General features: G+C 43.1%; 1 protein-coding gene across 2 annotated transcripts in view; it reads left to right on the top strand.

Annotated features, from left to right (window-relative positions):
- The window catches only part of LOC121609858 (vacuolar protein sorting-associated protein 13B-like), a 316,585-nt gene that overhangs the window by 276,466 nt on the left and 16,789 nt on the right, over window positions 1-23,330 (top strand). For both annotated transcript variants that reach the window (XM_041941573.1, XM_041941574.1), the window contains exons 47-52: window positions 10,650-10,805; window positions 13,545-13,811; window positions 15,778-15,861; window positions 16,070-16,245; window positions 19,207-19,377; window positions 22,120-22,327. In XM_041941573.1, coding sequence (XP_041797507.1) covers window positions 10,650-10,805; window positions 13,545-13,811; window positions 15,778-15,861; window positions 16,070-16,245; window positions 19,207-19,377; window positions 22,120-22,327 — 1,062 coding nt within the window. The remainder of the gene's footprint in view (window positions 1-10,649; window positions 10,806-13,544; window positions 13,812-15,777; window positions 15,862-16,069; window positions 16,246-19,206; window positions 19,378-22,119; window positions 22,328-23,330) is intronic.

The following is a 23,330-nucleotide window of genomic DNA, read 5'->3' as shown; positions in this document are numbered from 1 at the left end:
TGTGCACCAGTTCAGTCCTTTATCCTGTACTGTCACACTCTTTGACTTGTCCAGGCATGTCTTCTGAAATAGCCCACGAGTGGAATAAAAATTAAGAAATCACCAAAGTGATTATTTAGGCAAAGCCTTTGTCATTGTCTAAATGATTGAATTTGAAGGTCCATCATGTACTGGTTATTTTAACATTTTGTGTCTATGGCAACAAGATACAAATTGTGCGTGAGTCAGGGGGTCAGAAACTAAGTCCTTAGAGAGAGAGGATTATTATCATCATGGCGTCCTTTGCAGGATAACCTTAGACAAACAGAACAGTCATCGTTAGGCGAGGTTACAGCTTTATTCAGCTATGCACGATTCACATTCCTGGTCCAGGTCACATGGTAAATGTCCATGGTGAGTGGAAAGGACCTGGCCCTCTTAGTCAGCACAGCTCAAATAAAGCAACAATAAAAATGAAGTTAAGTTAAATTAAGGTAAAAAGGAAGAGGATCCATATATTAAACTTCAGGTTCGATTTGCAGCTCTGGCTGATGGATTAGTTAAGCATATGAATATGAATGAATAGATGAATGAATATAAACCATCCAGGGTGGGGTCCATGCATACATATATATATATATATATATATATATATATATATATATATATATATATATATATATATAAACTACAAAAAAGTCCCAAACAAAAGAAAAGCATTTCTACCAACTTCAGATCCCCAGAGGTCACTGACAAGAGTGAGTACTGATTCGCTAAGATTCACTGAAGTCACAATAACACAAACAAACTTACCCATCAAGGCAGCGATAGACCAGCAACTCCCCGTGTTCTGTGAGGTAAAATAACAGTTTTTACCAAAGGAGTCTGGTTTGGTTTGTGGCTTTGGATAGAGAGATAATGGCTTCAGTTCCAGTCGGAAAGAGCTGTCTGACGACAAGGTAGAGCTGTTTGCCATTTAAACTGATGTTGATTTTTTTAGGTGGGCCTTTTTTTGGTGGCTAAAATACATAGCTGCTGCTGCCCCCTGTCTACAGCAATGTACTGCTTTAGATATTATTCCAATACTGCTGCTTCTTCAACTGTTGGCATGCTGACCGCCATCTACTGTAGGTAATACACTCACTGTTAATGAGTACCTCATCCAGCCCCGCTTCAAATAACCGTCCTATCCCTTTATGCTCCGAGATTTCTTGATCCTGCACCTCTGTTCATCGCAGAAACTGGACCTCCAGTGCACAAGGAAAACAATTCTCAAATCTATATCAACTCATTGGGGATATTAACCAGAGAGCTAGCAGATACCCAGTCTCCTGTGCCCCGTCCTCCTGACTGGACTCCAGCCTTCAGGCAGGACAAACCTTAGGGCTAAAGCTTTTGTCTTTGAGAAATTGGCGCTTGCCGTTAGTTAGTATTTATTCTTTGTGTATGTCACTGGAGGGCTGAAACTATTTCTCCCAGCGGTGCTTGTTCGGAGCAGGCTTGATTAGTGATTAATAGGATATGTCTCAAGAAGTTCTGAACCTCATGTTTGCCTTATATAGCAAAGACAAAGAAAAAGTTTCGACAACATAATGTTGCCAATAATTTTTGAAATCAATGAATATTCTGGGGACCCATTCTCATCTTTCTGCAACCCACCATTTGGTCCTCATCCAAGCACTTTAAAACAATACATTCCCCAGCTTTCTACCACAGCTGCCACAGCCAAGATTTGGATGGGAACGACAGGGAGGACAGTGAGTCTCCACCTTCACCACCCGCTTTTTCTTTTTTATCTCTGAACAGTTAATTCATGCCCATCCCTCCAAACTCAGCCTGATCTTTTTAGTTTGTTTTCTCACACTTGCTGACATGCTATGAGATTTTATTTTGATTCCATGTTGTATATCTGATGAGCCATTTGTCTGTCATGACTGTGTGTGTGTGTGTGTATATATTTGAGTAATTCCACTCCCTGTGTAGTTTGTCCCAGAGGAAGTTCTCCCCCTGACATGAGGAGATTAATTTAATTATCATGTTGATGAGAGCTGAGCTGCTAGAATCTCATATTTGTTTTTCTATGTAAATCTTTTTAAACATGCCAATGTGTTAGCAGTTTAAAAAATATGTTTTCATCCTTTCCATCAAATCCTTGGCCTTGAAACTACAACAAAGAGTCTTAAACCATGGGTTGCAACCCCGCTTGGGCAGCAGAACTGTTTCTGGTTGGTCTCCACATGACAAAAGTGTTGGTATGTTTTAATGACCTTGGTCCACATTGTGACAGCAGATTTATTCAGTTGACTCCTAACAAGTTCAAAAACCTGTGTTGCACTATGATGTCAGTTGCAGAATGAGGTCTCTCACTGTGGCTGTCTTACATTTTGACATCGCTGGTGTCTTTTCGTTTGACTTGTTGTCACGTGTCAATCTGCAACCCTGTGAACACTCCTGAATGTTGATACACAATTAATGTAGACCTCTAATGCATTCGGCCGTGATATCTGAAGACAGGCACCAGACCAGCTTCCACTCACGAACCAGCTCTACTGTGCTGGGTGCTTCCCCAAAATTCACACCTCTCTCTGCTCCATACCATCTGAAGCTGCCAGAATTGTGTTTTTACTGATCTTGCACATTGTGTTAACTCACACTTCACGTTTTACTTGACTTTTCTGCTTGGCCAGAATCTGCAGCGTTGATGCTCACGACCGACTGGCCTCGATGTGGAGCCCACGCTGAATGAAAGCATGGAATGACTTTTTTTGCCCAGTGACGAATCCAATGAAGTTTATTCAGACAAGATGGCTGTGTAAAGAGAGAGTCACATGACTTTGTGCAGTTCTAGAGGAAGGTAAGAAGAAAAACATGGAGCTGGGGATGGCTGGAAGATGCAGAAAATATTGACCATGTGTTCTGCAGTGAAGTTCAGTTTTATGTCACAGCAGTCTCAAGACTACAGTTTTAGCTGCAACATGTAAACTACTGCTCCAATCGGATTAAAACAAGCCCACTTCAGTTTATAACGGACCTTTTGGCAGCAGCCATGGCAGAAATGAGACTCTGGGACTGCTCAACTGCAAGACAGCCAACTAAGATTTTGGACATGCCATAAGTCCAACAGATCGTCCGATCCTGCAGGCATTAATCAGGTGTTCTGACCCTTCTCAAACAGCACACTAAAGGACAACCAATCTGGCAGAAGTTTGTCCCAATTCTAAAATTAGTCAGGGCTCTTTTCAGAAGTGGGCTAAACCTTAGCTGCATCCATACAGCGTCTGCCTCACTTAGCCAGCCCACTGCTTGATTCTCTCCTCAATCAGAAGACGGGCAGGTGCAGGTTGAAAGTAGGCGAGCGTGGTGCTGCCCTGCTTTCAGCACCACGGACAGCATCTTAGTGCTGTATGGTCAGTCCCACAGGAAGAGCACTGAGCTGTATGGTGATTTTGGCATATTGACCAGTAGGAACGACGGGTCAGGTGGCTTCCTGTGACCCAGAGATGCATCTCGTCTTAAACTTCACATCCAACATGAAAGAAGAAACAGCGGTGAAACCAAGCATCATAGCATCACACTCATTAAAAAATGGCATTTGAATAATCACAACTTGAAATATTCTGTCAAACACATGTTTGAAAACCACCCAGAGCTGTCGGTTATTTGTTATTTTTGTGCCAATCATGCGTGTGGGCCCTCAGCCAGGCAGAGCCAATGAAACACACTAATACATATGTCTTACCAGCACTTGGCGTGGAAGCATGAGAATTTTTTTTTAATGTATGACCATGTTGTGATGATATGTTTGCTGCACTTTCTTGCGCTTCAGTTTCATTACACAATCTACCACTTTGTGGTTAGTGGTAGCTGTATGGGGTTAGCCCACGCTGCATTTGTTCTTTTGCAGGAGAGCTTGTGGTTTCATTGTAGTGAACCAGTCCTCTCTGTAGTGAAGTGTTACATTGCACTATGCATTGCATTGTCAAACCACTGGAGACATCAATTGCATTCACGTTGTCTGAGTTAGACTGCAGTCAGCCCACAGTTGCTGGTAGATGAGAGGCACTCTAGTTGTGGTCGTGGTGCGGGTGACTGAGGTCTCCTCTTGCCTAATCAGCCTGTGATCAAGAGCACCACTTTTTCTTCATTTGTATGTACAGTGTGCATGTTTGTTTGTTTGTGTTTGTCTGAACAACTGTTTTTATGCACAGTATGTGTGTTAGCCCTCCAGTGGACTGATGTTTTCCTGCTGTTTGCAAAGTGTAAGATGGAATAGGCTACAAAGTCATGTGGTCCTGAATAGGAATAAGCAAGCAGGAAAGATGGGTGTTTGGGTGGATATTTAGTCTGAACATGCTGTGGGTGAAACTGTACTGTATGTGTACTCACTATGCAGTGTGTGTGCAGCATGTTGCAATAGTTTGTTTTATTTCTAAAGCCCAGGGTAAGCTTTTGTGTTGTTTTTTGTGTTCTTCGACTAAGACAACGTCTCTGTCCTCCAAGGGTCCTCGACCACTGACTTCTTCATCCCCCCACCGTGCGGTTTTCAAACCTCTCCCCTCTCAGACAGTACTCCTTTTGTCAGCTCCCTTTATTTTGGTGCAAACACTTGCTGTGTCTGCGTCTCCTGGAACCCTCGAGGCCCTGGATGTCTAAGATGCCTTGGTAGAAACCAGAGGGAGAACTATGGAACAGTGTTAGTCAAGCATAAACCTCTTAACATCTCCTCTGTCAACCACGGACCCACACAATGCCTTCTCTCTGTACCTTCTTCCAGCTCGCAAACCGCTTCTTAGACTTGCAAATCTGGGCTTTGATGTTGCACTGCCTTGCTTCTTTTGTCAGAGAGAGGGAGCCAAGGAGGAGAGAAGCATTGCAGACAGCTGTTAAAGCCACCATAATTCCCTCATGTTACATGGGTTAGCCCTCACTGCCCTGGCAAGGATGCTGTGTCTCTCTGTTCTCACTTTAACTCATTTACGCTTTTTTCTTTTTCTCTCGTTGCAGTTTTCTCTTCTTTCCCATACTCATCTTTCTAGAGGACAAAGTAATCCATATTCTTTTGTTTCGTCGTCTGGGCACAAGCCTGTTTCTCATTTGTTAGGTGGCTAGCTAGCTCCCTGGTCTCAAAGTTATTTCAGCAGACAAGACAGACCTCCATTCCACATCGCTCTATTCTCATCTACGCCCAGATGACATTAAATAAGATGGGCAGTACAGAGACTTGTCAGGCTATTTTTAAACCTTTGCTATATGAAATTGAATTCACATCATTTTCAAATTTCAAAACAGTTTCAAGCTTCAGAGAGTTTAATTTAGCTTGTTTGGGTGGAATTGAGTGGTAATCAGCCATCTAAGACCTGCCACAGTCTCTTTGGGCCTGTTATGGAAACTAGTGTGCAAAGCTACTGGCGTTGTTTATACCTCTACTCCATGTCTCCAAGTCTCGAATCTCCTATTATAGTCTGAGTGAGATGGAATGAAGGAATGGTAGTAATGGGTAGACAACCAGCAACCACTGCGGCTTTGTTAGCCCGTCTTTGCAGCATCCAGGAACAATGATTACATCTCCACTGCGGACAGACACTTAATTTGTGTTATGTGCGCCCAAGCACATTCCTGCTAGAGGACAATAGACGGATAGTGGTTACAGTGGCAGCAGTGACTCGTTCTGTCTGCAGGAGGACAGGGGTTGGAGAGAGTTTGGTGTGTGCACGTGAGAAAGAGAGAGATTTTATGTCTGTCCAGCTGTGCGTGTTTCTCTCTCCATCTATGCTTGTGCCTACGCTCGACCTGACACCCACACCATCAAAGCAGACACTTGAGTGTTTGCCATTCAAATGAGGTAATGTTTACCAGGAAATTAATAGTCATTGCTTTGGTTATGACTGACTGATATCTTACCGTCTGTTACAGGAAACTTTGTTGCTAATTATTGTCTCTGGGGACAGGATTAAGCAGTGGACCAGGAAGTAGACATGACATCGTATCCATGATGGGATTTGGTTGGCTGATTGACTCACTGCCTATAACTTACAGTTTAGGCGGGTGGTGATGGTAATTCTCAGAAGTTAGCACCATTTCTGAATGTGTCAGTCCCATGTTTGGGTTCTGCATTTAGTTCCCATAGCAACTGGGAAGTCCGGGTGGTGGAGTTTCAAAATGTTCATGTGGCACTGATCTTGTGATAAGACCATACATGGTCCCAACACGATCTATGTGGATTTTAACTGCATTATTCTGACCCTCAGATATTTGGTTTAGTCGACAGGTGTTCCTTGTTATGCTTAGGCTAGTCACAATTTCAGCAGACTGTTTGATTTGAAAACATATGTCAAAGCGTCATTATGTGCTCAACATTCAACAATACAGTTATTTAAGCAGATTGGATTGTGGGAAAGCCAGTAAACCCAGCGGTAATATGGTAACATACAAACCATATCAAACTTCGGCTTTCATCATGGCTGTGTTTGACCACTACAAGGCCAGCCATCCCTGTGATGATGTGGCCCTGCAGTCTGACTGTGGACATGAGAGCAAAAAAGAATGAAGTGGATTCAGTTCAAGCAGGGGTGGACAACTGTCAAATCAATCAGATGATTCATCTCCATGGAACTGTGATGAATCATCTGTATCTTAGCTATCTCAGTGTACGTGGACAAACATGTCATGTAAATCTTCATGACGATACTAGGCTACAGTGTTCTGTCAAATCAAAAGGCATATCAGTAACTTTTAGTCAGTTCATTTCTAAAGAATTGCTATGAATAATCGTAGTTTGATCATATTAATGGTTGGAAAATATGTCTGACTAAACCCTTTCATTGATGTCATTACCATTGGTCAAGTTTCATCCAGCAAATTCGGGTGAATGCTTGTTATTTGTTAATGTCAGGGCTCGTGGCCAGAGTTGTTATTGGAAAAGCAACAGTGTGACGTGACCCCGGTCAAATCCTGCTCACCATCATTGAAACAGATAGCAGACGATATTCCAGGACGGTACAGTGCAGTCCCTGCACTCACAGTTATGTCCAATTACTCAGTTTAATGATGTCCATGCAAATCACTCCGGTACCAAAGCTGGAGCCCAGTAATGTGCTGGAAACAAAGTGTCCATCACCAGCCAGCCACAATCACAATCTCTCCCTGGAGATTTAAGGGAAATGAGGAGAGATTGAGATTTCAATTTCACGTTTCCTTTACACTCAATGCTCAGCCCGGGAAATGATCGTAATATGACAGATGGGTTCTTAGTTGGTTTTGGACACAAAATCTTCAACTCAGCATCAGTTACTGAGGGCGGGTGTACTAGTTTTTTTAAAAGAAATAAGATAAAGAATCAGGTTACAGGCTGTTTGCTTTGGCTTTACTCAAAATAGGGTTAGGTTTTTTCTCAAGGCACTAGTAGAGTAAAAGAATCACATTTTACAGAGTTGACTAAAACATTAAAAATGAATACAATTGGTATGTTTATCAAAGTCTGAGTAGTTTCTGTTGGCTTTTTTTAAAATCTTCATACTTACTCCATATGTGTTCCAGTTATTCCTGTCCAGTTTTGTTTGTCACCTTGGCATGCCGGCCTTGTCAAGCTATTATACAGTACAGGCTTTACTCTCATGTAAGGCCCTGTGGGGTATTTCATCATTTTGGTTCTTGAGGTTAGAGATTTTCAAATTAGAAAGCAGATGTGATTATGGTTTCTTAACGTGCCTGGGGGCGCCGCAAGCAGAACAAAAAACTGTGAGTGAAAAAGTTAACTCTTACTGTATTAAAGTTTCAAAAGTGAGTGCAATGACCAATTTTCATCAGTTCCAGTTCCCCCTCTCCTCTGTCATGTTGTCACCTACATGTTTTCAAATCTTAAAACAATACTGACATGACCATATGTACTCTACGTTGAAAGGCTTATTGGTTGGCCCTCTTGTGCATACTGAGCAAAAATGTGAAATGTGAATATGAGACTTCAGCAGAGTGAGTGAGATAAATCAAGTCTCTATGTGCTTCCATGGATAGCGCTTTCTCACTCAACCACAGCAGAGGGTCAAGTGGGAATTTTCTGCTAAAAAGTTACTTTGAAGGATCCACATTTAATTGCCTAATTCACACTGCTGAAGTCTCAGATTAGCTTTACCTTAGCTTTATAATGTTTTCACACACAGAGTAAAGACAGTGAATTCTGTCCGCATCACATGCAATTAATTTTCTTTAGGAAAGGATCCCTCCATGGCCAGTATGGACACGTGGGTATTTGAGTACTGTTTTGAAATACAGTACACTTAAAAAGTGTGAACCTACACTTTAATTCAACTAATTGACTAAGCGAGGGACACTGTGATGATTGACTTCTTGCTTCAGATTAAGCGTCATCCTCCTATAAATACATTTCTATTGGTGAAGTCCTCCACTCACTTGCATATTTCTAGTGTAAGGCCAGGCTTAATCCATGTGCATAAAACCACCACATGTGGCTGACTGGGTTTTCTCAGTGTCACAACAGTTGGATAAGTCACAAAGAGGCAAAACAGCTTCTTATTTTTCATTCTTGTTGTCCTACGTGTCCAGTTCATCTGTGTCACTGCTGTTTTTTCTTCTTCCACTGCTTGAGTCAGAGCAGTGATGAATTAAAACAAGAGCACAGTCGCTGTTTGAAGTTTGAGGAGAGACGTTATTATGACTTCTCCCTTAAAGGTCAAGTTGAGCCACAGACGTGATAAAGTGCACAGCGAGAAAGGGGGGAGCAGAGGGGTTAAAGGAGAGAGAAGTGTTGAAATAACAAATCGGTCCTCGCAGATGGTGCTGAGGCACACCAGAGCGGGTTCACCCTCACAGGATTTCTACAGGACTAACACCAACGCAGTGTCACTCGAACTCTAAACGTCAGAGGCTAATACTAAGAGGTTAAGGACAAATTTGATGTTGAGTGCATATTAAAAGGTTTCCATCTCATCCAGCACCAGGTCACTTAAAGGGAGAGAAAGATCGGAATGTCAATAAAGTTTTCCTCAAACCGCCGTGATCTTAACTGGTCTTGATTGTAACGAAAGTGCTGGTTTAGGGAATCGTCTCATGGTTCTCTAACCTTAGGCTTAACCTTAACCTCCGTCACCTGGCTGTTTACACCACTCTGCCACTTTCCCCGTGAATAACTGAGCAGGAGATCTGAGAAATTATGTCATTTCCACTCAGCCAACAGGGAGGAGGGCTGATGTTGAAGAGAGTGAATTCAGGCTTTGATTAAGAATGTTTTTGTAAAGAAATCTGCCTTCAAACAGTGAGGAAAGACTGCGGTGGAGAGAAACATCGAAGGTCTTGACCAGGGTCCCCCGTGCTCTTTGACCTGAGGAGTAATTTGTTTTTCTTTAAACGGATTGGCTAAATGTTCGGCACATTGAAGCAACGAGCCAAAGTGTAAATCTTCAAAAGCACTTTTCAGGGTTTCATTCTGGTCGCTACTCCTCTGGGAGAGTATTGAACCCGTCCCCCTCACACACACCCCCTCGTTTCCCCTGTCTTTCTAGACTCTCTTACCAACATACATTCTTTGTCTTTCTCACGTTGTCGCTCTCCTCCTTTTCCAACTGTTGCAGGTTTGAAGTAGTGTTGGCAGCAGAGCTGACACGGAGAGTTCAGTCAGGTGGAAGGTCAGTCACGCTGCCTCAGGCTTTAGATCCCCCTGCGTATTTATGGTTCTGCTCCTGTATTGTGACCATAATCTCACGACATTGTTTGACAAATGAGTTTCCTTGTCATATAGTGCTCAGCATCCTGTGATGAGAAGTGGACAGATCATCTGTGTATGAGCTCACTGTAGCACAGATGTGCTGTGTGCACAGATGTACATTTGACCAGCCCGCTTGGCTTTTATACAGCATGTTTTGCGAGTGGATTTAGGTGGAGGAACACGTAGCAAAGGCTGCAGCAAAGCGTACTTCATGGCATCTTACTTAAAATTAAGTCAGTGTTTTGCATTATGCTGATATTGTGTAATAAGAAAGTATCAAAAACACCCGTCTGCTGATTGTGTGCAGATACAGATGTAGTTATTACTGAAATCATGCATCTTTGCATATTTTCAGTCCTGCTGCCATGTCCTGGACCACAATGCAAGAAATTATGTGGAAAATTGTTGGTCGGAAAATTGTCACCATTGTAAAGTTGTTTGAATGTCAAAGGATAGGACAGCGTCTGTTTATTGCTGTCCTCCTGAGTCTTTGTGTTTCCACCCAGCCACACACATGGATGTGCTCCACATTGGAGTGATGGATATGACGCTGAAAAGGTTGAGAGGCAAACTATCTGCCTCTTATTTAGACGTGTGGAGAACAGAGCCAACCGCATCCAACATCCAACCGCACAAGTACACACACACACTCGCCATAATGAGCTTCCACATCAGCTGTTTTCCACCAGCCAGTTTATTGTGTGCGACCTTCCATTTCTGCTTCCAACAGCAGCAGGCCTGTTCAGCAACAGTAAACAGGAACTTTGTTGTCTCCCTTCTCCCCCCTAACAAAATCTTCTAAACAAAGCATCTTGTTGTTTACTTGCCTTTTGCTTGGGGATAAATAAAGGGCAAGAAGACTAACCTCTGATGTCTGGTGTCTTCTGTCTGGCGTGTGTGTGTCTGTGTGTGCACGCGTGTGTGTGTGTGTGTGCTCTGTCCTGTCCTGCAGCTGCTGCACATCTGCATCGAGGGATGGGGGAACTGGCGCTGGTCAGAGGCCTTCAGCGTGGACAATGTTGGGACTCTGCTGAGGACCATTCAGTACAAAGGACGCACCGCCTCACTCATCATCAAGGTGGTGCAACTCAACGGTGTCCAGAAACAGGTACAGTCAGTTTTTACTGATTTTCTGTTTTTCTTTGTTTATTTGTTTCAGGTTTGTAGTTTTTTTCCTGGTCATGTTTTCATTGTAATAAAAAGCACACAAAAGCTCTTAAAGCCTTGAGAAAATATGCAAAAACAAAAAAATTATAAACACATTATTTGTGTTATTCAACCAGCAAACATCAATTCAGTTTCATTCTGCTATATTAAATAAATGTCTATTTTGCAACAATACTTAAGATATAAGACATGAATATAAAAAGTTACATTTGCTGAACAGGTTTGTTCTGACAACCTCATCTCCCTGTCTTCATCACTGGATGGAATTTACTTAATGTTTCGGTATTTTCTGGCATACAAAAAGTTATACATTTTGTAGCTGTAGGTACGTTTACTGGGAATCATTTTAATAAGTGCTTTGTAGTTAGCTTAAGCAATTAAAGGAGAAACAGTGGAGAGTGTTGCCCAACCTTGATTTCATTTGCAGAAAAGCCAAGGCAAACGTCTGGTGGTATGGCCAACGGCCTTTTTAATTAAAGATTAAGTGAAGTGAAGATTTGTGGTGCAAATACACCACAGCAATAAACAAGGACCAAACGTTTGTACAGGGATCCTGCAGATTATCTTTCTGCTAATATTTAAAAAAGTCCTGTAAGTGGTTCAGCACTACACAGAAAGCAGGAACTTGTTTGCTGCATTATGCCTGTTGACCACTGCTATGTGTCACTTTGCCTGGCCTCTTTCCCAGCACTCATTTTGGGATGAGCACTTTTTAATTTCTCGTTTTTTCCACTTGTATGTTATGATTTAGTTGTTGCTCAGCTAACAACATACCGTATTTTGTTTTTGTAATCTGTGTTATAGCACTAAAACAAAATCGTATGAGCCTGAAGCCATCCAAAAACACAATGAGGCCCATCAATCCACACAGAAGATCACAGGAAATCATAAACCAGCATAAACCAAATCATAAACCAGCCCCGTTCGCCTTTTTACACCAGGAATGGTGGTGGATCATGTTTGGATTTTTCCACAAATAAGAGGCCGAGTCGTTGTATTCCTGAAAATGCAGCGATGCCATCAGATTATAGTGGTGACACTTTGTTATGTAAACAGTGTCAAGTGTCGCACATGTCTCCCTCTCGTCCTCCAGACAAAACAGACTCGGCCTCTCACATTCCTTCCTCCGTCTGTCCCAGACTTTGCTTACATCTTGTTCCCATTGGATGCAATGATAGGGTATGAGCGTTGGTCACATCCAATTCACAACACAAAGCCTCAGAGTGGGACAGCGGCTGCCACTACAGAGGAAGTTGGCTCCCGCCTGCGTGAGCATACCTCATCTTGTGTTTTTGTTGGGGCCGGGGGGGTGGGCATCCTCAAAGTGTCACACACTGCTGTACTCTCCCTCCCTGTCTAGCTACCCTACGGTCTTTTATTATGACAGACTCTTTATCATTCATATCGGCACCTCTTGTTGACTGCTGTTAAAAAATCCCCCTCGTATAACTCTCCCCCATATAAATGCCATACACACATCTGTACACTCATGCATTCTCTAATTACACACACACACTGGGCACACTTTGATGACTGCGGTAGAACATGTGTGAAGGCCTGGGTATTAGGGCTGCTGCGGACAATTACTTGTCATGATCAATTCATATGTTCATTATATATATATGTTCATTTCTCTCTAAAACAATCTTTCTTTGAGCTGTGTGTGTGTATGTGTGTGCGTGTGTGCGTGCGTGCATGCGTGCGTGTACATTACAGCTGACATTAGTCTCTCTCCTAAAACGTTATCAGTGTGTCTGTGAGTGTGCACGTGGGTGTTCGTGTGTTTCTCTGTTTGTGTGTGTGTGTGTGTGTGTGTGTGTTTGTGTGTGCATGCACGCATGCATGCTTGTATGCATGCGTGCATGCACATTTGTGTCCGAAAACACACAAATAACCACACAAATACAGATCGTATGTATAATGATACATGATGTACTGTAAGACAAAAGGAAAAGTGTGTGTGTGTGTGTGTGTGTTTGTGCGTGTGTGTGCGCACTCGTGTACATACTGTAAATCATGATAGTGTGATAGACAGAGACCTTTGAAAATAATTGATCAGTGAGAAGAAATCAGGCTACAAAGAGCACCCTTTGGTAAAAACATTTTAGTAACAGTTAAAGTTGAAATTGAACTTCTGAAGTTTTATTGATTCATGATGCTTGAAGGTGTGATACTTGTCTGAGCACCAGTGACCTTTCAGTGATGAAGATATGTCATGCTTTACCATTACTTAATTAGAGAATTTTTTTCCCTTTAGATTTCAATGTAAGGGAAAACCTAGTTTGTCCATTAACCTGTAGTGTTCCTAAAGGCAGGGTTAGGGTTAGTTAACTTCACCCAACTTCACACTTTATTCACCTATAAATTCTCACGCATACTCTACCTGGATAGCAATTTTTGGTTAACATTCCTAGGTTTTTGAATTTTGCAGTTTCAGGTTCCTACTTCCTACTACTAACATCCCTTACATACTGTACCAGTGATACTGTGCCTGAGACATGTGATCATATAACAGAAAATACTAAACGTGGCCCATGTTCCTGTTTGGCCATGCTTCTTCTTTTGAGGACATTCAAAGATCACAGAACATCTCTGTGTTCAAGGCTAAGTGTCTACCGTACATGACATGAATTATTTTTATTTCTAATTGTGGCAACTCTCCCCTGTAACCTTCCTCCAGGTAATAATCTGTGGGCGGCAGGTGATGTGCAGCTACCTGACTCAGGACATAGAGCTGCGGGTGGTGCAGCACTACGTGGGGCCTGACAGTCAGACGGTGGTCAGGGAGCACTGTGACTGCCTGGAAGCTGGGGCTAAGTTGGCCTCGTATGTGCTGGAGGATGCTGAGATGACAGAGCTGTGTGTGAGGGCCAGAGGTGACGAAGACTGGTCCCAGGATGTTCAGCTGGAGAGGAGGGACAAGGGCAGCAGCAGCTCCATTGTACAGGTGTGGTAACTCAAACAGACCCAGGCTGACACTGTAGAGTCACTACACTGCCTTTAAGATCAAGTTAGCCAGGAAAGACCTGTCTGGAAGCTCTTCCTGTTAAAGGCGTAACGTTATTTAAAATTTCATTGTTAAAAGGACATGTTTGATATGACAGCAGATACAGGATATGGATCTCCACTGTGAATGGAATTGTCCAAATGCAAGCTGCTGAATGTGCTATCCAGACTAACACAGATAGACGCCCACATTGCACACACCACCACTTCCAACCGGCTGTCCATCCACACACACATGTTTGGAGCTGGTGACTGGACCACCAACTGTGACCGGATCCTCTTCTCCTGGGTGGCCACAGTGGCAGAGCTTCCACGCTGCTACTCACAGTTAGGAAACAGATTAAGATCTTCCCCTCAGATAGGCTTACAAAGGCCCTCTAACCCGTAACCCAACCATGTTGAGAGGCAGAAAATACAGTTTATGCTCTCTCATAACAACACTAACCATAGGCAGGAAACACTAGCTGATATGTGGGCACATGGAGAGGCTTTGAAGCCACTTTCACACTGCTGGATTAGCGCCAGACAATAACTCCTTCACTCCATCCCTGCTGCTCCTGCTCTGTATTTTCCTTGTACCCTGTCTTTGTCCGTCCCTCTGTCTTTGTGTTCTCCCTTTATCCTGTAAGCCCCATGCTGTTAACAGCTCGCCTCGCTCAGCTTCTGTGTGTGGGTCTGAACATCTCTGACTCCACTCCAACCTCCGCTGTTATCTCCTCTCCTCAGATAAGTCATTCATTACACACATGGAGGGTTGGCTCTGAATGAGAGAGCTGCCTGGACTAGTAGCTGGACCCTTAGATCTCTCTATCTCTGTCGGTCTCCTGCTATTTCACTCTCTCCTTTCCTCCCTTCCTTTTACTCTCTCGCCCACACACTTGCTCGCTCATCTATCTTGCGGTTGTTAACTCCTCTTCTTTATTTACTTCATCCTCTGGTATTCAGCTTGTCCACCTGTTCCAGCCTCTAGCTCTCTCCCCTGTGAATGTCTGTCTTTTCTCATCTGTCTCCTGATTATCTGCATCAGTAACCCATCCGAAGTAACTCCTCTTCCTCATATCTCACCTTCATCCTCCTTTACTCTGATATACAACAGTTTTTTTCTGCCCCTGTCCTTTACTTTGGACAAAGTACAGGAGGTCATGTTGACCTTATCCCAGCGCTGAGTGTTTTCGGTGAATCAGGCCTATAGACTATCTGTTTACCAAAGTTTCACTCCCTCATCCTCACAAGGCTGTTTTGCAAGGCCCAAGATATTAAAACTGAATGTTCGCTCTGTCTCTTTGCTCCACTCTGCTGTCCCCACCAGTAAATGAAGTCCCTGGTCTGTCATAAACTAGACCACTTGTAATGTGCCTTGGCATCCCGAGGCTTTAATGAGGAGTGAGGAGTAAATGGGACAAACACCAGTGACACATTAAGAGCGCTCAGTGTTCGGTGGGCACATTCTCAGCCTTTAAATCTTGCTAAGATTTAACTGCCTGTAATGGCCCATTATCTGGCACTAACAGTTGTCAGTCGCCTAAGTCATGATATTGTGTTGCAAGGCTTAGGGGAGACTTAACTTTTAACTACTGGAAGAAGCCAAGAAACAAAGTTTTTTAGGACAAAACATGATAATGCGTTACTGATGGAGGCAATAAACATTCTGTCAGTGAGCAAGTCGCAGCAAAGGCATTTAAGTCATCAGATATCCATATTTTATATTCTAACCACAAACAAACACAAACAAGTTGCCCTTGAGTGTCCTTGATCAATCTTTTTCTTGTGAACCCTTTGTAATAGCGGAAAGATATGGGATGTACTGGAAACACCACATTCTCCTAAGTGCAGTGTGACTTTTGCATTCCTGTATTAGATTTATAAGTAATGAGACGATCAATAACAGCCGGTTTGTGTACTTTCAGGTGCCTTGCTCCAGTGGTTCTTTGCTCTATGTGTGGTGTACTCTTATCACACTTGAACCTGACACTCACATGCAGCAGAGAGTGGTGAGTATCCTGTGCACACACGCTCACATGCAGAGGGTAGCGGAGGTTCTTCTTGATATCTGTTGTTATTCATGGCAGCTGAATTATTGATCATCTGAGCTCATCATCACATTCATTGAACCATCCTTGCCAGTTTAATTCTGTGCAGTCCGTTAGTTTGTTTGGGCTGCATGTCTCACTGGTGATTGTTCTGAATCCCCTGTTTCAGGTGGTTTTCAGTCCACTGTTTGTGATGAGGAGCCACTTGCCAGATCCAGTAATCCTGCACATAGAGAAGAGGAGTCTGGGACTGAGAGAGAGCCAGCTCATACATGGACAGGGCCACCAGGAGCCAGTGTTGAACACTGAGGCTGACCTCACCCACCACCTCACTTTCCAGGCCAGGTAAAAAAATCAAATAAAGTCATGGAGCAATGGCTGTTTGAGCTTTGATACATTAAGACCTAGTGCATGTGACTGCCTAAAATGTCAAATAAGTTCCCACCTTAAAGGCAATGTTGATTTATTGTTGATCAGTTTGATAAAAAAAACAAACTATATCAATATCACAGCACACATTTCATGATATATAAACGCAAACTCGGTATCTGTCCTCATGACTGAGGCAGAGCTTCATCTGCCACTTCATCTTTGGCAGGTCTTCTGTTTCCATCCTCACTATTTGCTCATAACATGCCCATCAGCAGGACAAATCCACTGGACAATTTATTTCTTTCAGTCCAGTGTTATATTATGTCATCAGCAACCAGCTCATACTGCTGCAAAGGACAGAGTCTGACTCTGAATGTCCTCTGTCCTCTGTAATGGGTTTTTTATGCCTCAGTTTAGCAAAGATGGAGAGACACTTACTTAAGATTCCCTCACACCACATTCTGGTTTCTGTGAGCCAACATGAAGACATGATCCAGGGGAATCCAGGCACATTTCAAGGGAACAGGAAGCCAGCTTGGCAGCAGCTCCAATTCCGACATGTCAGGTCGGACCATAATTGCACCTCATTTAGATATGGGCCCTAACAGAGAGCAGGTTTTCGGCCCCGTATTGGCTCTGTATTTGCGTGTGTGTGTGGAGAGGATTGTATGTGTGTATTCACACATGTTTGTGTGGGTGGATGAGTAGTGTATGTGCACATGTGTCCTTGTATCCGTGTGTGGTCTGTGTCTGTCATTGTCTTGGTTAGCTATGTGCCAGTGCAAGTGTGACAGTCGCCACTTCATCATGGGCAGAGTCTGTCACATACATCACTACTACGCCTGTTACTCTGTCCCAGTTTGTCAGTGTGTGTTCACACTTTCTCATATTGTCCATGTCCTCTTGTAAGAGACAGCTCTTTATGCAGTTTATCACAGTAGGCTCCACTAAGCCGAATCAGTTGTCAGAATGTTTAGTTGCACAATATTGAAAAGCAACATAAAAGAGCCGCCATGTATCTGTAATTCATCTGTAGGTTATATAGTCTAATAACATCACCATGGTACCTCATCTGTCATGTCACAGCGTATAAATGGCAGATGCTTTAGTCCAAAGTGTCTTTCTGTAACATGAGTCTTTATTTTTCAGCATGGGTGGCCCCGAGGGAAATAACTACCATATGTACATACTGTATTGTTGTTGTTCCTACTGTATTTGTTATCTGTACATCAGTAATCTGTGTTGTTTTATGCAATCCCATGGAAGAAAAATCACCCCTTTGGTAGCAACCAGTGGTGATCTGAATAAACAGAGTAAACGTTGAGTGTAATTGACTCCCCCTGAGAGAATATTTTGCCGTAGCCCTTGTGTGTTTAGATATCTGGTCACAAAGTTTGTTTTGATTTCAGCTGCCATAAAAGAACCACAGTGGCCATACAGTGACTGGGAATATTTTTGGCCCCTGTTGTTGTAGATAAATCCTTTTCATCTGCGCAAAAAGCAAGCTCAGAAACAACCAAGTGTCTTGTCTTTCTGTACTGCAACCACAGTGCTCCTTGTGTTTACGATCCGTCCCCTGCCTAAACCGCCTCTCACTGCACAAACTTACATACCCGCCTCCCGTGTCCCCCCAACCCAATCCATCCCTCATCCTTCTCCATCCTCACAAGCACACACACACTACAAGCCACAATTGTAAATGCACCTTCACACACATATACATATATAACACACACACACACACACACACACACACACAAGCCCCCAACCCCAAGCCTCTAGGAAGCATCCAATCTTGAATGTTCGCTGGTCAACAGCTCGTCTTTCCTTCCTGTAATTACACATAGTTGTGGGCTCTAATGGACGAGAGCTGCGGTCTGCGACACAAGAGACACAGACAAGTCTAAACCAGAACTGTTACGTCCCGCTCTCCTCATATTGGCCACCACATTAGAAAGCTGAGGGTTACAATCAGAAGCCTCTTCCAGTTTCCCCCCTCAGGAACTACTCTGGATGAAAAGCTTCCTGTCAACACCTTGTCCCTCTCCTCTGTCTTGCCCCAGATCCATAAGCAATAGCCCCTGTGTTCCTTTTATAGCACAATGAGCTCTATTAATAAACTATCGCTCGGGGGTAAGGGGGCTGTTTGGCTTTAGCCAAGTGGAACTGGATGCTGCCCAGAGAAAGAGAAGAAGCTATTGCTGTGTTTGGATTTAGTTCTTTTTTTCTCCTTGTTGCAAAGCCATAATTGACCAGTGTCTGGGGCTGAGGTATCCAATAGGATTATTTACTGCTCTTTAGCTTTTTCTGTGATCTTTGTGAATTAGTGTTTGTAAGGCAAGACTGCATGTCAGGAAGAAAAATCCAAAACAATTGGCAGATTCAACCTTCTTCGACGTTTCAGGGTAAATGCAGAGTTTAGCTGGAGGTCATTTTAATTGTTCTGAACTAAACAATGGGAATAGTCAGCTGCTGTCAAGAGATGTCTTGTTCTATATTGAAATAGAAAATAAGTTCAAATTGTTTCTGGCATAGAATAAGTAAATATGCTTCCAAGCCAGATTTGCTGACAAACTTTACAGCAGTGGTTCACAACCGTGTGCCTTTATGACCCTCACAGTATGTAGGTTCTCATTTCGAGCAATCACTTATCGCACCGTCCACCACAGAGCAGGAGATAATCAAGATAAGTGAAATCAGCTGGTACAGTGCCTGCTTGGCAGGAGGAGCTGAAGATTGCTGTGCAAAGATAGCGAGACATGTTTGAGAATCGCTGAGAATATACATGTCCTGTGAGGTATCTATTTCCAATGAGCATTGGCTACATTTTCCCAAAAAGACAAATAAACACATGCATCATACTTGGTCTTGGTATGGTTGGTTTTTTTTTTTGAGAAATCAAAAATGATTTTTTGTTTGTGTTCCATCTTTCAGGGAGGATGAAGATGCTTCTCACTGTGCTGTGCCAATCTCCACCAGCCTAATCAAACAGATTGTGAACAAGACTGGAAATGAGGATAACCTGGAACACATCCTGGCTGACTTCTATGGTCCGAAGACCTCCACCGAGTCACCATGGCCATACGTCACCAAAGACACAAACAGGTACTCCACAACACCCTGCATTTGTGAGAATGTGGTCCATCTGCTTTCATGATTAATGTTGATCACCTTTTTTTAAACACTTACAAGCACCTGGGTAGGATGAATAAGGCGAAGTAAGGCAGGATAGAGGAATAATGACACACACTCACACATACAGCATCATGAGTAAACAAGCCTTCGTCCCCTGAAGACACCATGACACCTTACGATCCTTTGTTGTAAGTCAGCATGTGTAATTATTTTCCATCTTTATTGTAGCACTTCTGTGGCAGCATTAAATCTGGCTGTTAGGATTTCATAAGACAAATTTCATGGAGACCCACCAGAGTGTTTTTTCTAATAGTGAGCCTCATCCGGCATCCCTCCCCAAAGCACAGAGTTGTGCAACCAAGCCCTTTAATGAGGGAGGCTTCTCTTCATTGCTGACTCTTTGTTCACATAATAAAACAGTTAACTGCAAAGACAATGCAGAGCTGTGCATCAGACGCTGGGGATCCCACTGCCTACCCCACAGACCGGAGATTTAGCCTGTCACTCTGTCACAGTCTCACTTTTTCACACACGTCACAGGGCCTTGCATCCAGTTAAAGCTTGGCACAGCTTTGCAGAGCCTACAGAGTGTAGACTGTACACGTGTGTATGTGTGCACATGTGTGTGTATGTGGTCCGTGCATGAGTTTACGTATACCGTTCGAGCAGCACACACACATCTGAATCTCTCCACAAATGTCACTCTGGGAATCATCTTTTGTCACAAAGCAATCACATCTTGATAGCAGCGGTAAAAGACGTAGCCACATGCTCTCTGCTCTCCGAGTTACAAAGAGTCCCAGCGGATCTGCTGGACATGTGAGCCATATGTGTGCCTGTGGTTGCCTGGGTTTCTCTGCTCTCTCTATATATGCAAACAGACACACACACACACACACACACACAAAGATTGTTGCCCTGCACATGTGTACACACGCTTATAACACACCATTCATAACGCTCACCTTTAAATGCCACACACACTGTGTCAGAGGATGATAGTTCATCTGAAACCCAGAAAACTGCTCTTTTATGTTCAGGAGCATGATGGAAAAAATGGTAAGAAATTAAAAAACGTGTCGTTAGAGGATTAATAGCACTGATTTCTATCTCTAAACACACTCAGAAGTTGGACAGCAAGTGAAAGCCACAGTGTAATTTGTATATTTTTCCTTAATGCTGATAATAGTGATACAGGTTGCTGTTTGGAAAGAGGGTTCAGTCTCCCTGGCACAGCGGAGAAACCAAACCAACTGAACTCCTTGGCAGGGAGTGTGTAAATATTGTGTCTTAAAGGGGCAGAGGAAGTTGAAAGTGGTAAATGTTATTTTTCTTTCTCTGTTGGATTTTTAATGGCAGAGAGGCACCTCCACAATCATTAAACAAACATCTTGTAGTGGTTGGGGTTAGGGTATGCTGCAGGGCGTGTGTGTGTGTGTGTTCAGAGCAGTGTGCTTCTCAAAATACACACTTCTAAAACCCTCAACTCCAGAGTTGGCGGGTTTTGACAGAAGCTGCTGAGCACATTTCTTTCAATTACCTTTTTGTGAGCTCTATAATGTGATTCATGAGCCCCGCACTTTGCTGCCCTCAGCCTCGAGGTCGACGTCCTATTTTACCACACACACAAACAGCAGTAAATGGCGAAGCAAAAACTCGTTGGTGCTTTTTTAGTCGCGTTTGACAGTAGGGAGTCTTTGGGCTTGTGACAAATTTGAGATGGCAGGTTGGTGGGTTGAACAGACCTGAGGCGGCCTTGGGAGAGAGGGAAGACTGGGTCGCCTTTGATGGCTTTGAACTTCAGTATAAGTCTGAGAGAACTGTTTGTTTGGCTCTCTTCTGGCACTCGGCGCTGTTTAGGGTTCACAAGACCATGATTACCGTGAAATGACTGCTGCGTCAGTGGATTGGTGGAAAAATGGTTGTGTGTTTCTGTCTGTCTGCCTGTTTGTCTGTGTCTCCACATGCCCATGTGTGTTCCCAGATGCCCTGTCAACTGTTCTCTGTATCTGTTTGTATTGCATAACTTGTTTGCAGACCTTTTCTTTCTATGTATTTGTTTAGCCTGACTGACTGTCAGCGTGTTAATGGTCTGCATAGTGTAACAGTATAAGAATTGTTTGTTTATATACGACACATTTGAATGCCTGTTTAAGGCTGCATGCTGCTCTGTATTTGGCAGTGTGTAAAACATGTCCATAGCCAAATTACTGGGGGAATTCTATCCTTTATCTTAGTGATTGAGCAAAAATGAGTTTTATTACCAAGCTGATCTGACAATAATGGTTGTTTATCAATACTGCATTACAGGTAGCTGTGTGTGTGTCTCACTGTCTATATATATGTCATTATAGCTATGTGTCAAGGGTGAGTGTTTACTATCCATGCTACCATAGCCTTACTGCAGTGGCTTAAATAAGAAGCGAGAGAAATTTGTTCAGCATGTCTGCCTGCTTGTCTCTAGTCTCGTCTAGGCCGCTGGATAGAGTCGGGTTGAGCAAGGCATCAACACTGGCAGGATTACATGTTTAATTCCCAGAATTTCACTTGTGCTTGAAATCCTTGCAGAATTTTATGGTAAAGACCAAAGCTTCCACTCGCTCTGCCTGTATGATTGCATCAGTGTCTGTATTCTTAATATACTGTATATCTGCCAATGGGTCGCTGTAGTAGAATCTAATATTGGAGTGATTTCTATGTTTCTCTCCACAGGTCAGTGCTGGAGCCCCTTGCCCAGTGGGACAGTCCCATGCAGGTGAAGTTATCCTGCTGGAAGTCCGGCCTGAACAGTCTGCTGGTAGAGCTGCTGCCCTGGGCCCTGCTGGCCAACCACTCCCAATGGGACCTCTGGCTTTTTGAGGGAGAGACCATCGTATTACAGATACCAGCCGGCAAAGTGATTGTACCGCCCAACTTTAAGGTAGGGTGCCAACTAGAGTGTGTGTACCCTGCAAGAGACAGATTATGAAAAGAGTGGTCAAAGTCGATGCGGCAGAGGCCAAGATATCCTGACTTTTAGTCCAAAAGACAGGGTCCCACATTAGCCATAATGCAACTTAATAGTTTTCCTTAGACTTACCCTGCCAGGTAGATGCCTATGCTTTCCAAACCACATACCTTTAGTTTGTAAGTAAACTGAGCTTCATTTGTAACAGTATATATGAAAACCACAAATTATCTGTTCTTAGTTTTCTTGTCCCAGCTACACTTTTATATGATTCTTACGTAGTATTGACTATGCCACAGCAAAGGAGTCATAATGTATAAATGTCAACTTTAAAGCGTTTCCCATCAGGTCAAAAGTTTAGTATTGGCACAAAAAGCATTGCCTGATTCTGAAAGACATTATTGGACTGTATACCCTGCAAATTTCCATCACTGTGTGATCTAAAATTATCTTCCTATTGCACTGCAGATATAATTTGTCTTTAGATCAAGACCTGGAAGTCTGTCTTTTCGTGGCATGACAGCCTTCATTATGAAACGAGTTTTATTTCAGTCTTGACTAATAAGCACAAAACCTGAGATCATTCACCAGAACTGCATTACAACAATATTCCCTGCATAAGTCTATCTGCAGCCAAGCTCTGTCATTGTATACTGTAGGCATGTCTTCACACTGGCTCGTGAGATCAGAAGAAGTGGTCTGCAGATGGTTTTCCCCCTGTGGAACATAACACACTCATACGCAGATTTTTCTGCTGCTAACACAGGCCTAAGCGGCAAGGCAGCATATCAGAGAGCAAGTGCTGCTATGGTTCAGCACAAAGAAACAAAATAAGTTGTAAATATGTAATAGCCTGTGAAATAGAAACAAATAAAGAATTGTTTCCATAGCACCCTGCATTTTTTCATGGCACAACAAATGGAGAGAAGCTTCGGGGTCCGCTGCAACTCTTTCAGACTTGATTGGTTTATGTGGG

This window comes from Chelmon rostratus, chromosome 8 (assembly GCF_017976325.1).
Source record: "Chelmon rostratus isolate fCheRos1 chromosome 8, fCheRos1.pri, whole genome shotgun sequence".
NCBI lineage: Eukaryota > Metazoa > Chordata > Actinopteri > Chaetodontiformes > Chaetodontidae > Chelmon > Chelmon rostratus.
Note: the sequence above shows the minus strand (reverse complement) of the source record. Positions and strands in the feature narration are given on the sequence as shown.